The 16,461-nt window shown below is 40.6% G+C and overlaps 1 protein-coding gene across 1 annotated transcript; it reads left to right on the top strand.

Annotated features, from left to right (window-relative positions):
- Positions 1–10,755: 10,755 nt before the first annotated feature.
- LOC129940915 (uncharacterized) lies at positions 10,756–11,775 on the top strand. The gene is made up of 3 exons (XM_056049442.1): positions 10,756–11,039; positions 11,098–11,470; positions 11,611–11,775. The coding sequence occupies exons 1-3, from the start codon at positions 10,866–10,868 to the stop codon at positions 11,742–11,744; spliced, it is 681 nt and encodes a 226-aa protein (XP_055905417.1). The 5' UTR covers positions 10,756–10,865; the 3' UTR covers positions 11,745–11,775.
- Positions 11,776–16,461: the final 4,686 nt, after the last annotated feature.

Genomic DNA, 16,461 nt, shown 5'->3' with positions numbered 1-16,461 from the left:
TATAATTTTGTAATTTATATGTGTGCACTGAACAATTTTATTTTAAGTTGTGTGTAAAAGGGTTTCTTGTAATATTGAAAAAAGAATAAGGACTTTTTCTTTACAGTACAGAAAATATATTTATGATGGACTTTTAACCTGTGGTAGAAGTTTTTTTTTGTAGACAATAACGTTGCTGGTATTCCTGCAAGTAAATGATAGTCAAGTAAAGTTCCAAATTTAAAATTAATGACATCTAAGAAATAAACTAGAAATATTAGGCAGGTTCAGGCGACATTAGGGACTTGAACGTAAGGCAAGTTTTTATTATCTGATTATCCAGCTAGCTAATAATCGGCACTTTCAGCCGACATAAGGGACTTGAAAGTAAGGCAATTTTCTAGCTGATTGGCCAGTTGCTAAGAAATTGCCTTCCAATTGAGGCAACTTTATTAGAAAGTTAGTCAAGGAAAATCTCCCTAACTATCAAGTCAAGTCAACTTATGTCAAAATGACAATTGATCATGTTTTTTAATTTAACTGAACTTTATTACTCCATGAACTATTTATTTTCTGCACAATTCCATTTAATCTTTTGTGTAAAAGGGTTCCTTGTCAAATTGGAAGAGAAATAAGTAATATTTGTCTACTCGTACAATAGAAAATACAAATCGTGATGGATTTTGAGCTTGAATGAGGAGTGTTTTGTAGACAATTATGTTTTTGATAGATCTTGTTCAATGAACTGAAGGTAGACTGGTAGAGATTAGTGCAGTGTCTTAAAATATAATGCAGTTGACTGCAAATGAAGTCCCTTATGTTGTCAAAAGTCTTCCAATAGCATCCAATTCAATTGGCAAATGTCAATTTTCTATCAAGTGAAAAGTGCACGTTTATAAGGTTGGTTTATTTTATCCAATTATTGGACAATTTTCTGGTTGAAAATCGACTGGCAATTACTTACAAGTTTTTGTCATTTAATTAATAAAATATCTGTGTTCACGTTCGAAAGAAAACAAAAAATTGGTAGATTCATTGGAAGGCAGTTTTTTGACAGATGACAGAGAATGGGTGCATTTATAAGAAGCATTTGTGTTTTGAGAACTTTAAATAAATGTGTTTGTTTTTAAATTAAATAAAACCAAATTTAATATATATGTATATACAATACGAATGATTTATACTTGTATCTAAATACTGGACGATTTATTTCGTTTTAAATTCTTGTCTCTTTACCAAGCAGCTACACTTTTGTAACCAAGAATAGGAAAGAGGTACTTGATATTACACTTACCTCTGACTCGATCCACAATATGATTTCAAACTGGCATGTCTCAAAAGAGAATTCCTTCTCTGACCACAAATACATTCAGTTTGAGCTCAAAGATGTAGCAAATACATCTACGGGATTTCGAAATCACCGGAATACAAACTGGGAGCGTTATACGGAGGTACTAGTACAACTGCTCAATCACAACCTTCTTAAAAGCTTCTCCAGTAAAGATGAACTAGAACTTTCTGTAAATCATCTCACCAAAGCCTTAAATGAATCAATGAGAACTTCATGCCCTGTAACCATTTTAAAGGGTAAAAAGAAACCTCATTGGTGGCATAAAGAACTAGAACCATTCAGAAAGAGCTGTCGCAAACTCTTCAACAGATCTAAGTACACTAGGTCTCCTTCTGACTGGGACTTATACAAACAAGCTCTAAAGCAATATAAAAAAGAATTAAGAAAGAGTAAGGGGTCTTCTTGGAGAAATTTTTGTGGTAAAATAGAAAATACTTCAGAAGCCTAAAAACTCAGGAAAATTCTCTCAAAAAGTCCAACAATATACCCAGTGCTTTAAAGACAGAAGCAGGCACGTGGACTATCACAGATGAAGAATCTCTTAATCTGTTATTAGACACCCACTTTCCAGGTAGTTCTAACATACTCAACGACTTAACATCAGAGTCTCAAGCTTCTACAAGCGATTTAGTTGATCTAATAACGCGGGAAAAACTGCAATGGGCCATAGACAGCTTTGATCCATATAAATCTCCAGGACCAGATGGAATCATTCCGACCGAACTACAAAAATGCTCAGACATGATTATTCCACCATTGGAAATCATTCTGACAAGCTGTGTAAGGTTGAGATATATTCCCAAAGTCTGGAGAATGGCAAAAGTAGTCTTCATTCCCAAAGCAGGGAAACCCTCACACGTTAACCCTAAAGATCTACGACCAATTAGCCTATCATCCTTCCTTCTTAAAACCTTGGAAAGATTGATTGAAATTTATATCAGACATAATTTAAAACCATGTCTCATTTCCACAGCTCAACTTGCTTACTCTAAGGGAAAATCAGTAGAATCAGCACTTCACTCACTGGTACGTACTATTGAACATTCCCTCGAATACAAAGAATATAACCTGGTAGCGTTGAAGGAGCTTTCAACAACGTCAGTTACCAGGCTATCACAACAGCAATGGATAAGCTGAAATTAGAGAAGTCACTCATAGATCTTATAAGTCTCATGTTCAAAAGCAGGACAATAATTTCTAACATGAGAAGTTTTACTACCACCAGATCGGTGAATCGAGGCACTCCCCAAGGTGGAGTCCTTTCGAATCTTTTATGGAACATGGTAGTAAACGACTTACTTACAGCATTGGAAACAGAGGGTTTCAAGGTGATTGCCTACGCTGACGACGTTGCGATATCCGTATCTGGGAAGCACCCCCAAGTTCTTCGGAACTCCTACAAAATGCCCTAAACAGGCTAACTAAATGGGCTAAGCAATGTGGATTGGACGTCAACCCACACAAAACAGAATTAATACTCTTCTCGAGAAGATATAAAATTCCTCAGATTAGCCCACCCAAGATTAAAGGAATACCATTAAGCTTTTCCGACCAAGCTAAATATTTGGGCCTCATTTTAGACAAAAAACTAAATTGGAAGGCAAATATTGATGAAAGAGTCAAAAAGGCTACTGTAGCGCTTTTTACTTGTAAAAAGGCCATAGGATCAAAATGGGGCTTCTCCCCAAAAATAACCCACTGGCTATACACTTTGGTAATCAGGCCGATACTCATTTATGGAGCCGTCGTTTGGTGGACCGCACTGGACAAGATGGTAAATCTAAATAAACTCATTAAAGTCCAGCAGTCAGCAGGTATGTGCATCACAGGAGCACTTCGCACAACACCAACCGCAGCACTGGAAGTGCTTTTAAACCTAACACCACTTGACATCTTCTCTAAAAAGGTGGCTGCCAACTAGAGCCACCTCTCAATGGACAAGTAACAATACTGGACATACAACTATTCTAGACAATTTCAGATCTATCCCAGATCGCTTAGACTATACCACCCCAAAAATGGTATTTGGTAAAAGATTCCATGTGTCCATCCCTTCAAGATCCTCCTGGGAAGAAGAGGGACCCCTGGAAGACGATGCGGTACACTTCTATACTGACGGTTCAAAGACCGATCACGGAGTTGGAAGAGGTATCTTTTCAGAACAACTGAATCTCAGTCAATCCTATAGACTTCCCAATCAATGTAGTGTATTCCAGGCAGAAGTAATGGCGATTAAAAAAGCACTATCCTGGCTCAAAGAAAACGTTATATCTTGTAAGGATATACGAATCTTCTCAGACAGCCAAGCCGCTCTTAAATCTCTCGCGTCTGCCTCCACAAACTCTCGAACAGTCCACGATTGTCAATCATCTCTGAATGAGATGACGGAACAGTTTAACATTCACCTCATTTGGGTGTCCGGCCACAGAGACATTCCGGGAAATTGCAAAGCCGATGAGCTCGCCAAAAACGGAACATTTCTGCCTTATGTTAGACAAAAACATAACATAGGAACACCCGTTGCTACATGCAAATATCTTTTTAAGCAATATGCTCTAGAAACAACAAATGCTAGATGGTCACAAAGTACCACCTGCCTGACAACCAAGCAAATATGGCCAAGTATTGACTTAAAACGGTCAAAAGGCTTGATATCACTGAGCAGACAAAGTATAAGCTCTACAATTGGAGTAATAACGGGACACTGCCTCATAGGAAGACATGCTCTGAGGCTAGGGGTCTACACAAATGACTTCTGTAGAAGCTGCATGGACGAGGAGGAAGAGGAAACAGTCCAACACCTTCTATGTACATGTCCAGCACTCTCCATTAGAAGGAATAACTTTCTCGGTAATCCCTTCTTCGATAATACCAGTGAACTGGCAACGATTGACACAAAAACGTCTCTCTAACTTTATTAAAAGTACAAAATGGTTTGTTTAAATTCATTACTCTCCCATGAGTAACCTCATTAGTGGTATCACAATGGACCCTTGAGATCTACGTGTGTCAATGACATCTGGACAGCCACTCCAACCTAACCTAACCTAAGTCTTGTCTCTTTACCAAGCAGCTGATTTTAAAATATCAAAAACAGTGTGCGCTAATGTGGTTTTCCATAATATAATAAATCAATCTGATCTAAATCTGTCAAAACCCCAATTGGCAATTTTTTGCATTCCATGAGTCAAATCTGTAGATCTGGATTTTTCGGCAGATTTACCGCTTTTTGTAGGTTCTAACAATAAAAAATGTTAGGTTGGAAATTTGACAGCTTTTTCTGCCATCGTTAACACGTACAGTAAGTAACGCTTATTCAATGACAAAAAAAAAACAATACCAACCATGTTTCAACGCCACGAAAAAAAAATTACAAAATAAAAGCATAATTGTTAGAGACCAGTGAAGAGGAAAATGAGTTGCCACAGAAGAGACTTCTTTTTTGATATTGCCTAACGGGGACTTCATGTCTTTAAAATTTCGTAGTTTTTAGTGTTTCGAAAATCCTGCACACTTTTGTTTCCTGTTTAAAAACTTTCTGCCAATTCAAAATTGGATGATGTTGTTGGCAAGAACATCTTCTAATGTATCAGTTAATTTTCATCGTAAACCATACCGCCCACATCCTAAAATGACATAGAGCCGAAAAGAACTCATATTTATTTTAAATAAACAAAAACAAAATTTTAAATTACTATTCAAAACAAGGAAACTAAAAACTAAAACAACTCCATAATTTCATGTCTCACAAATAATCGGACACATTGCATTTAGTATTTTTGTGGCGTATCCTTTTGATCTAATTACCGCCTCAAGGCGTCGAGGCATTGAAGAAACTTCAGGGGGTATTTTTGTCCATTCTTCTTGAAGTCCTGTCTTTAGCTCCTGAATATTTCGAAAATTCTTTTGAGTGACTCGACGTCCCAATTCATCCCAAATATGCTCAATTGTATTAAAGTCAGGGGACTGTGCAGGTGTCTTAAGCACTTTGGGACAATTATACAACAACCACGACCTTGCTGTGTAAGATGTATGCTTGGGGTATAAGATGAAATTGTCTCTTGTTCCAAGCTTACTGACACTTGGCATCAAATGTTGCTGTAAAATGAAGTAGCCCTTTTGATCCATTTTACCTTCCACAAAGTGTAAGTTTCCAACACCAGAACTCGACATACATCCCCATACCATGACATACCCACGCACCGCCATGTTTCACAGTGGCCCCTGTATGTTTATGAAAGAATTCTTCATTTGCTTTTCTCTATACAAACATTCGTCCGTCTGACCCTTTTAAGTTAAATATGCTTTCATCCGTGAACAAAACCTTCAAGAAATGTTACCTTATTCCAGAATTACGTATCCTTAGTTAAATGTTCCCTAGCAAATTTAAACCTTTCTTTTCTATTGTTTTCACTTATGAATGGCTTTTTCGAGCTACGCGGCCCTTCAGATCTTGTTTTCGCAGTACTCTTCGGATCGTTTCGTTGCTCACTGCCTTATTCCATGGTGTTCTTCAAAAACACCTTTACAGTTTTCGAGGATAAGAAAGGATGTTCCTTCACTTGCCGAACAAGTAGCTTTTCTTCGTACATATCCAACTTTTTCAATTGTCCTTTCATGCTAACGTTAAGGACCCTATCTTCTTTTTTGGAACGTGAAATTATGTCCTGAACTGTTGAATGGCTGTTCAAATGGTAGACATGTGCATTCAAGAGGACACAAGCGTCCACAGGTTTTTCTCAAAACCCACCTCTGTCTATCAACTCCTACTCTCACCTCCCCGCGGTGAACATCGGGTGCCTAGTACCTCAACTGGAGATTGGGTTCCAACCCCAGTGGAAAGTTGTTGGGGGCAGCAAACGAGAGAGGGGGGGAGAGGTGTTTCCACTAAGGCACCTCTCCTTATCCAGGCGGCAGCGGACGAATTCTCGAGATAGAATCAACGGTGGCGTCTACAGTTCCAGTAAGGTCGAACTACTTAGTGAACACCTTATAGGGCTTCGTCGACATATTCGGAGCCCAGGCCTATAAGGAGCGGTTCATCCGGCTCCCCTTCCTTGGAGTTATACTAAGGATCTGGCCCTCCAGGTTGGGGGTTGTGCCGTCGGGGTGACTTCCTGGCCACGTAAAAACATCATAGTCTCGAAGCAACAACAAGCCTCGGATACGGACGGATTCACTGTTGACAACCCACGCAAACGAAATAAGGACAACGAACTTCGGATATGTACGTGGAATGTTAGGTCCCTTAACAGACCACGTGCAGCCGAACAATTAGCGGAAGCCCTAAACTGCTGCAAGGCAGATATTACAGCTATCCAAGAAGTGCGATGGGATGCACCGGGCAAACGCAAACTAAAAGACTGCGATATCTACTACGGCGACTACCGAGAACAAAGACAGCGTCTATTTGGGTGTGGATTTGTTGTTGGAACTAGGCTCAGGCAAAAAGTCTTGAGTTTCAACAGTGTGAGCGAGCGCATCACGACAATCCGCATCAAGGCTAAATTCGCCAACATAAGCCTAATATGCGCTCATGCCCCAACAGAGGAGAAAGATGAAGACACCAAAGATATGTTCTTCGAGCTCTTGGACAAGACATATGAGCAGTGCCCTGGCTATGACATTAAAATTGTCTTAGGAGATTTTAATGCCAAGCTAGGAAGAGAAGACATCTTTGGTGGCATAATCGGGAGATACAGCCTGCACGACACTACCTCCGACAACGGATTCAGGCTGGTCGATTTCGCTGCGGGGCGAGACGTTCTGGTAGCTAGTACGCAGTTCACGCATCTTAATATCCACAAGGGGACATGGAAATCTCCTGATCAATCAACCGTCAACCAGATTGACCACATTGCGATCGACGCACGACACTTTTCCAGTATCCAGGACATCCGAACATTCCGAGAGGCCAACATTGACTCGGACCACTACCTCGTTGTAGCCAAGGTACGGCTACGGATATCCCGATCCAAGCCAAAACAAGGAAGTACTGTGAGAAGATTCGACGTTAGACGGCTACAATCGCAAGAGACTGCCATGTCCTTTTCCGATCGAGTCTCTAATAACCTCCTAAGGAGTCCTATGCTTCCTGCATTAAGCATTGAAAACCAGTGGCAACATTGCCTTGCAGCCATCAGAGATGCCGCCTCTGAAGTGCTAGGTTTCACACGGCCACCACAGCGAAACCCCTGGTTTGACGACGAATGCCAGCAAGCTCACGCAGCGAAACAAGAGGCATACAAAACGGCGCTGCACAAAAGGACGAGAGCTGCTCGCGAGCTCTACGAGCAGAAGAGGAGAGAGGAACACCGGCTTCTTAGACGGAAAAAAAGAGAGCATGAGAAGCGCGCGATCGAGGAGATAGAGGGATGTCACAACAGAAACCAAAAGGTAAAAAAAACCTCCCAAGGGTACCAGCCACGAACCGAAGCCTGTAAAGACGATCAAGGGAACATCGTAGTAGAACCACAGTCGATGCTGAGAATATGGAAAGATCACTTCTCCAAATTATATAACGGCGATGACGAACCGAATTGCGCTGTAAGGGAGATAGAACCACTCAACCCCGGCGACGCAGATCAACAATTCCGCCTACCCGACCTTGACGAAGTGAAGATAGCTATATCTAAACTTAAGTCAAACAAAGCTGCTGGAGCTGACGGCATCGCTGCCGAACTATTCAAAGCAGCAGGCGATGACTTGGTACGGAGCATGCACCAACTCATCTGCAAAATTTGGTCGGAAGAAAGCATGCCCGATGAGTGGAATCTCAGCATAGCGTGCCCGATACATAAGAAAGGAGACCCTCTAAACTGCGCCAACTTCAGAGGCATCAGTCTCCTTAACATTGCGTATAAGATCCTCTCTGCCGTATTATGTGAACGTCTGAAGCCATTCGTCAACAACCTGATTGGTCCTTATCAGTGTGGCTTCGACCAAATATTCACACTACGGCAGATCTTGGAAAAAACCCAGGAGCTTCAAATCGATACCCACCATCTCTTTATCGATTTTAAAGCCGCGTATGACAGCATCTATAGGGAAGAGCTCTACCGAGCAATGTCTAGTTTTGGCATCCCTGTCAAACTTATCCGTTTGTGCAGAATGACGATGGAGAATGCACGCTGCTCTATCAAGGTCGGAAAAGATCTTACCGATGCATTTGATGTCAAAAAAGGTTTTAGACAAGGCGATGCACTGTCATGCGACTTCTTCAACATCGTTCTGGGAAGAATTGTGCAAAACTCAACCGTCAACACTAGAGGCACAATCTTCCAAAGATCCATCCAATTACTCGGATACGCAGATGATATTGACATAATTGGAAGATCAAAGCGTGATGTCAGTGGAGCGTTTTTGAGCATTGCGACGGAAGCGAAGAAGATGGGTTTAGTGGTCAATGAGGGCAAGACCAAGTATATGCTGTCATCAAAAAAGGACACTGAACAACGACGTCTTGGACAAAACGTCACCATGGACAGCTATAACTTTGAGGTAGTTAAGGACTTTGTCTACCTAGGCACCGCTATTAATGCAGACAACGACACCAGCGCTGAAATCAAACGAAGAATAACTCTTGCAAATCGCTGCTTCTTTGGACTTAGAAGGCAATTGAGAAGTAAAGTCCTCTCTCGAGCATGTAAAATCACCATCTATAAGACACTCATCATCCCGGTTCTCATTTATGGCGCTGAGGCCTGGACCCTGTCAAAGAAAGATGAGAGCGTCTTAGGATGCTTCGAGAGAAAAATTCTTCGGGCGATTTTTGGTCCCGTACGCATAGATGGAGAATGGAGGAGAAGATATAACGACGAGCTGTACGGGCTGTACAGCGACACTGACCTAGTTAGCAGAATCAAAGTCCAACGGCTTAGATGGCTAGGTCATGTAGAGCGGATGGACATCAACGCTCCAGCCCGGAAGGTCTTCGAATCCAATCCCGAGGGACGGCGCAGTAGAGGAAGACCGCGACTCAGGTGTCGCACCCAGGTGGGAGAGGACCTCAACCAACTTGGCGTGCGAAACTGGAGACAGCTAGCTAGGGACCGAGCTGGCTGGAGACGCATGTTGGTTGAGGCCCAGGTCCGCCCCGGACTGTAGCGCCACCTTAAGTAAGTAAGTTACTGTTGAATGGCTTCGTTGGACAATTTTGGCTATTTCTCGAACAGATTTTCCATCCTGACTATGCATTATAACCAATTTACGTATTTAAACAGACGTCTATTTACCTTTGGGGTCCATTTTAAGGTTTAGCGGAAAACTTTTTAAAAATCAAACTGAATATGAATCGCAATAGAATATTTCCTAAAGCCTAAATCTTATAGTGTGCCGAAGCTGAAATAAAGCCAAACATAATTGTAACTGTTTTTTATGTTCCAAGTTTTTTGGAGATCTGACATTTTTTTCGTTTGCGTAGTGCCCAAAATAAACAATGCCTAAATGTTAAAGCACATAACATCTTTCCGGCGATATGTCAATTAGGAATTTGGGTGATATGATATTTTAAATTTTATTTTGGCAATATTACATTGGTTTTCGGCTTTGTGGTATTTTCTGCTGAAAAAGTTTTTGGGGTATAGAGCTATTCTTGGGAGACATGACATATTTAATATCTTGGCGTTATTTTAATGAGCAATATGACCAAACGCTTCTTTTTTAACAAAAGACCTCATGCTATTGAAAATACAATAAATTGGGTGTCCAGACGAGTTAAGACGATTGCAAGAATTTTTTGATAGAAAATTGACTGACAATTTTGTCTCAGTCACTTTTGACAGATAAAATTAAGTGTTAACATGGTTGATAGAAATCTAGTTTACATTTTTTGCGAAAATCTTCCAATTTTGGAAGAAACCGTGTAAACTTAGCTTTAGAATAGAATAGTCAAATAAGTTTCATAAAAATTACACGTTTAGCATTAAATACACGCTTTCACACGATAAGTGAGAGTGTAAATAAAAAGAAGAACTGTTTAAGTAATCAACTAATTGTTTCCTGTGATGATGGTGATGATGACACAGATCAAATTAATTGCTTTTTTAAATCCTCTTAGCGTAAAAACATAATGACACTAATGATCGGTACTTGAAATTATAACTGTTTGCCACTGTCATTGAGCTTGTAAGTGGATCTTTCGAACCTTTGGAAAAAAAATGAAAATACTCCAACGTTCTGCAAATATGTATGTTTTTGATAAGAGAGCACTCAAACATCAGAAATGTACGAAAGGAAGGAAATTGCCAATGGCTGGTATACTCGTACATTAACAATTTATTCGGTATTTTGTTGTTTTTGTTTATAGAATAGGCTAAATTATTTTTTTCTTTTAAATCAATGATGATAAAAATAACGATAAGATAAGCTGTACATTAAGGTTTGATGCCTCCTCCAACATCAACTATATAAATGTAGGTGAAGTTATTCTGGTGCAAGGCATTTCTGTTAATTAACTTTACCGGAACATAAGACTTTCGATCTTATTTCGATCCCTTAGTGTAGCTTAGCATAGTACCCCCGTTATAAAGAAATTATGACGCAGTTCAAAATTAGCATCATCTTTTTGTTTGTATCAATTGGATGTCTCGTTGGTGTTGACAGCCATGGAATGATGATGAAGCCTGTGAGTCGTGGATCCCGTTGGAGAGTCGATCCTACAGCACCTAAGAACTATGATGACAATGGATTATTTTGTGGTGGATATGGTGTGAGTCTCAGCATTTGGTCATCTATCAGAAAAATCAAAACTATTTTCATCAATCTAGAATCAATGGTCAGTTCATGGGGGCAAATGTGGAATCTGTGGTGATAGTTACGGCGAAGCAACTCCTAGACCCCATGAAAATGGTGGAAAATTCGGTCAAGGAATTATTGTTGAAACATACACTGCTGGCCAAGTGGCGGAGATAAGTGTGAAACTCACTACCAGTCATAAAGGAAAATTTATCTTCCATTTGTGTAACATTGATTCGCGGCCAGAATCAGAGGAATGTTTCGTTGAGGAACCTTTGCAACTTATCTCCGGAGGATATGAATATCATGTGAATACTTTTGATGCGGGTGTCTATAATGCTGCAGTGATTATTCCCTCAGATATTGTTTGTCAACATTGTGTTATCAGGTGGACATACTTAACAGGTGAGTTCAACACTAAGTTTTGAAGGATAATATTTATGTCGATTATAGGATTCGGTGAATAAGTAGTGAATTGATACTCATCGGATTCTGTAATCGGTGTGATTTTTTTTTGCTGAACTATTAAACTATTTTTTTTAAAGCTAATTCATGGGGAACATGTGAGGATGGAACTGGTGCTGTTGGATGCGGGCCACAAGAACAGTTTAAAAACTGTGCTGATGTTTCTATTTTACCATCGCCATCGTCACTTTATGGCGAAATACCGGAATATTAAAAAATCATTTAATTTTTAAAGGATTACAATTGTGTACAAAAATGTTTCGTATAATTTAAAAAATATACTAATAAATACAATCTGGCACGTACTGTAACTTATTACATGAAATAAGTGAAAAGATCTTAACAAAAATTTGTTTAAATTAAATCCATGGATGAGGGAAAGGTGGCTCTATAGTCCTGTGTGACTTCTTCTCCATATAACTAGATGTCTCCAGTTGCGCACTTTAAGTTGGGTGAGCTCACCTTCGACTTGTGCGCTACCTGCTCCGCGAAAGAAAGTGTAATAGGAAAATTATTTTCATACAATTTAGACAACATTTTGTACTTCATTTATGGGATTGTTTGATTTAACAATAATTGTGTTAGGATTGGAAGGTATAATGACACCTCGAGTACATTCTGTAAGAAAAAACCAGCAAATGCTGATTTTTCGGAAGTTACTATGAGTAACTTTATGCGTCATCATAACTTTGTCCCTTTAGTTGAAGTTTTAGAGTTCAAGGTTCATTGTCAAACATATCTGCAATATAGCAATTATTTTATTTTATACCGTTATCTTTTGTTTTGTTTTTATTTTTTTGAACGTTTATCTTTTGTTGACATACTTTTCTGATGTTTTTATTCATTTATACATATTTTCAATTTTATCATAATGTTCTTTTCATTTAATTATTTTTTATTAGATTTCGACTTTGGGTATACCGATATATACGATGCATTTTTTTTTTTTTATTAAATGTGGTGTGAAAACGAATTTATTTGTATCTCATGTTTTTTCTTTACTATTCATATTGAGTGGTACCAAATATACAGTATGGCTTCTGTTGATGACCAATTGCTATTTCTTCAAAATAATATTGATTATCTCTTCAACAGCAAAAGAGAGAGGGGGGAGAGGTGTTTCCACTAAGGCACCTCTCCTTATCCAGGCGGCAGCGGAGGAATTCTCGAGATAGAATCAACGGTGGCGTCTACAGTTACAGTAAGGTCGAAGTACTTAGTGAACACCTTATAGGGCTCCTTCGACATATTCGGAGCCCAGGCCTATAAGGAGCGGTTTATCCGGCTCCCCTTCCTTGGAGTTATACTAAGGATCTGGCTCTCCAGGTTGGCGGTTGTGCCGTCGGGGTGACTTCCTGGCCACGTAAAAAATACCTTAGTTGCGAAGCACCAACAAGCCTCGGATACGGACGGATTTACTGTTGACAACCAACGCAAACGAATAAAAGACAACGAACTTCGGATATGCACATGGAATGTTAGGTCCCTTAACAGACCACGTGCGGCTGAAGAATTAGCGGAGATATCACCGCCACCCAGAAAATACGATGGGTTGGGCCGGGCAAAAAGAGGATGAAAAACTGCGATATCTACTATGGTGACTGCTACCACGAAGACCAACAGCGCTTATTTGGATGCGGATTCGTCATCGGAGCCAGACTTAGGCAAGAAGTCTTGAGCTATAGGTGCATCAATGAGCGCCTCATGACCATACGCATCAAGGCTAAATTCGGCAACATAAGCTTGATATGCGCGCACGCCCCCACAGAAGAGAAAGACGACAACACCAAAGATATGTTCTTCGAGCTCTTAGACAAAACATATGAGCAGTGCCCTAGATACGATATTAAAATAGTCCTGGGCGATTTTAATGCCAAGCTAGGAAGGGAAGACATCCTTGGAATAATCGGGAAGAACAGCCTGCACGACAACACTTCCGACAATGGATTCAGGCTCATAGATTTTGTTGCGGCGTGAAACGTCATGGTAGCCAGTACGCGTTTTCCATACCTCAACATCCACAAAGGAACTTGGACTTCTCCAGATCAATCTACCCTCAACCAAATTGACCATATTGCGATCGACGCCAGACACGCTTCCAGCATCATGGATGTACGAACTTTCCGAGGAGCTAACATCGACTCGGACCACTACCTCGTTGTAGCCAAGGTAGCACTTCGGATTTCCAGACCCAAGGCAAGACAGGAAGGTGTTGGGAGAAGATACAACGTCGAACGGCTACAATCGCCAGAGATCGCCAAATCCTTTTCCGACCGAGTTACAAGTAACCTCTCTCGAAGTTCTCTGCCGCCAACACAATGTATCGAAAACCAGTCGCAACATTGCCAAGATGCAATCAGAGAAGCCGGCTCTGATGTGCTGGGTTTCAAACAGCCACCAACAAGGAACCCCTGGTTTGATGAGGAATGTCGGCAGGCAAATGCAGCCAAACAACAGGCACGCAAAGCGGCGCTGCATAAAAGGACGAGAGCTGCTCGTGAGCTCTATGAGCAGAAGAGGCGAGAGGAACGCCGACTTCTCAGAATGAAAAAGAGAGGGCATGAGAGGCGTGCGGTCGAAGATGTTGAGAGGTATAAAAGCAGGAATGAGGTTCGAAAGTTTTATGAACAGGTAAACGAAATTCACAGGTACATAAACCTATAACCGAATGCTGCAAAGACGAAAGTGGAAACATCATAGTGGAACCGCAGTCAATGCTGAGGATATGGAAGGACCACTTCTGCAGACTGTATAACGGCGATGAAGAACTGAATTCCGCTGTCAGGCAAGATGACCCATTCGATATAGACGACGAAAGCCAACAATCCCGTCCTCCCGACTTAGACGAAGTAAAGATTGCCATATCTAAGTTGAAGTCTAATAAAGCCGCTGGAGCAGATGGCTTGAATGCCGAGCTCTTTAAAGCAGCTGGGGATAAGCTGGTTAGGAGCATGCACCAACTTATCTGTAAGATATGGTCGGAAGAAAACATGCCCGATGAATGGAACCTCAGTATCGTTTGCCCGATCCTGAAAAAAGGAGAGCCTCTAAACTGCACCAACTATAGAGGAATAAGTCTACTTAACATCGCCTATAAAATCTTCTCTGCCATAATATGTGAACGTCTAAAGCCCATCGTCAACAACCTGATAGGTTCTTATCAGTGTGGTTTTAGACCAGGAAAGTCCACAGTTGATCAAATATTCACATTACAGCAGATCCTGGAAAAAACTCAAGAGCACCAAATCGACACCCACCATCTTTTCATCGATTTCAAGGCCGCATATGACAGCATCTACAGGGACGAGCTGTATAGAGCCATGTGTAGTTTTGGCATCCCTGCCAAACTCGTCCGTTTGTGCAGGATGACCATGGAGAATTCACCCTGCTCCATAAAGGTTGGAAACAACTTAACAGAACCTTTTGATGTCAAAAAAGGTTTTAGACAAGGTGATGCGCTGTCATGCGATTTTTTAACATCGTGCTTGAAAGAATAGTGCAGAGCTCACACGTCAACACTAGAGGCACTATCTTTCAAAAGTCTGTCCAATTACTGGCATATGCTGATGACATTGACATAATCGGAAGAACTCAGCGTGATGTCAATGGGGCTTTTGTGAGTATTGAGGCAGAAGCGGCAAAAATGGGTTTAACGGTTAATGAGGGCAAAACAAAGTACATGCTGTCTCTAGAAAGGACATACAACACCGACGTTTTGGTCAAAGCGTCACAATCGACAGACGTAACTTTGAGGTAGTCAAGGACTTCGTCTACCTAGGCTCCGCTGTAAACGCAGAAAACAACACCAGCGCTGAGATCAAACGCAGAATAACTCTTGCTAACCGCTGTTTCTTTGGACTAAAAAAAGCAATTGAGTGGTAATGTCCTCTCTCGAGGGACCAAAGTGTTGCTATATAAGACCCATATCATCCCCGTCCTGCTATGCGGTGCAGAAGCATGGACCATCACAAAAGCGGATGAAAGCACCTTGGGTCGCTTCGAGAGAAAAGTTCTTCGTGTGATCTACGGTCCCGTATGCATCGAAGGGGAGTGGAGGAGAAGATGAAACGACGAACTGTACGGGCTGTACAGCGACGTATACTTAGCAAGAAGAGTAAAAGTCCAACGACTAAGATGGCTGGGTCACGTAGAGCGCATGGAAACCAATGCTCCGGCCCGGAAAGTCTTCGAATCCGCACCCACAGGACAGCGCAGTAGAGGAAGACCGGGGATTAGGTGGCGCGCACAAGTTGAAGGTGACCTCACCCAACTTGGAGCGTGAAATTAATCTTAAATTTTAAATCAAAAGGAGAAGTGTGTTTGATACTGAGTAGAGTATCCCTATGATTCCAACTGATATGCCATTTGAATTCAATAGATTATCCTGTGTGTATATCATTTGCGATGTTCATAAATAAGGCCCAAGGGCTAACACTTCTCGTTTGTGGTGTCAATTTGAAGGAATTATGTTTTTCACATGCCCATTGCCCAACTTTATGTGGCCTGTTCCAGAGTCGGTGCCCCCAACTGTATGCTTATGCTCAAAATGGAAAAACTAAAAATATTGTCTATCCAACTGTTTTAGACTAACCCATATAGTACCCAATTCTTTATTATTTTTTAGTTTTTACTCTTTGCTGATAAATATAATGTAAACAATATATCATTTGGGTCATTTGGACTTTTAAATAGCTAGCAATTTAAAATATTTTTTTGATTAAATATATGAACTTAATAATCATTTTTTTAATACTTATACATAGCGAAGCACGTACCGAGCAGCTAGTTTCTTATAAGTTTAAATTGATTGGAAGCCATAATCTCAAATTTGTATAAGATATTTGTGTCGGTGTCGGGAATAAATGTTTACCAACTTTTGTTAAATTTTCTTTTAAGTTTCTATTTTTTGTTAAAAATTGTCAATTCGGTTT

This window comes from Eupeodes corollae, chromosome 1 (genome assembly GCF_945859685.1).
Source record: "Eupeodes corollae chromosome 1, idEupCoro1.1, whole genome shotgun sequence".
Lineage (NCBI taxonomy): Eukaryota > Metazoa > Arthropoda > Insecta > Diptera > Syrphidae > Eupeodes > Eupeodes corollae.
This window is presented reverse-complemented; position numbering and strand designations above follow the sequence as displayed.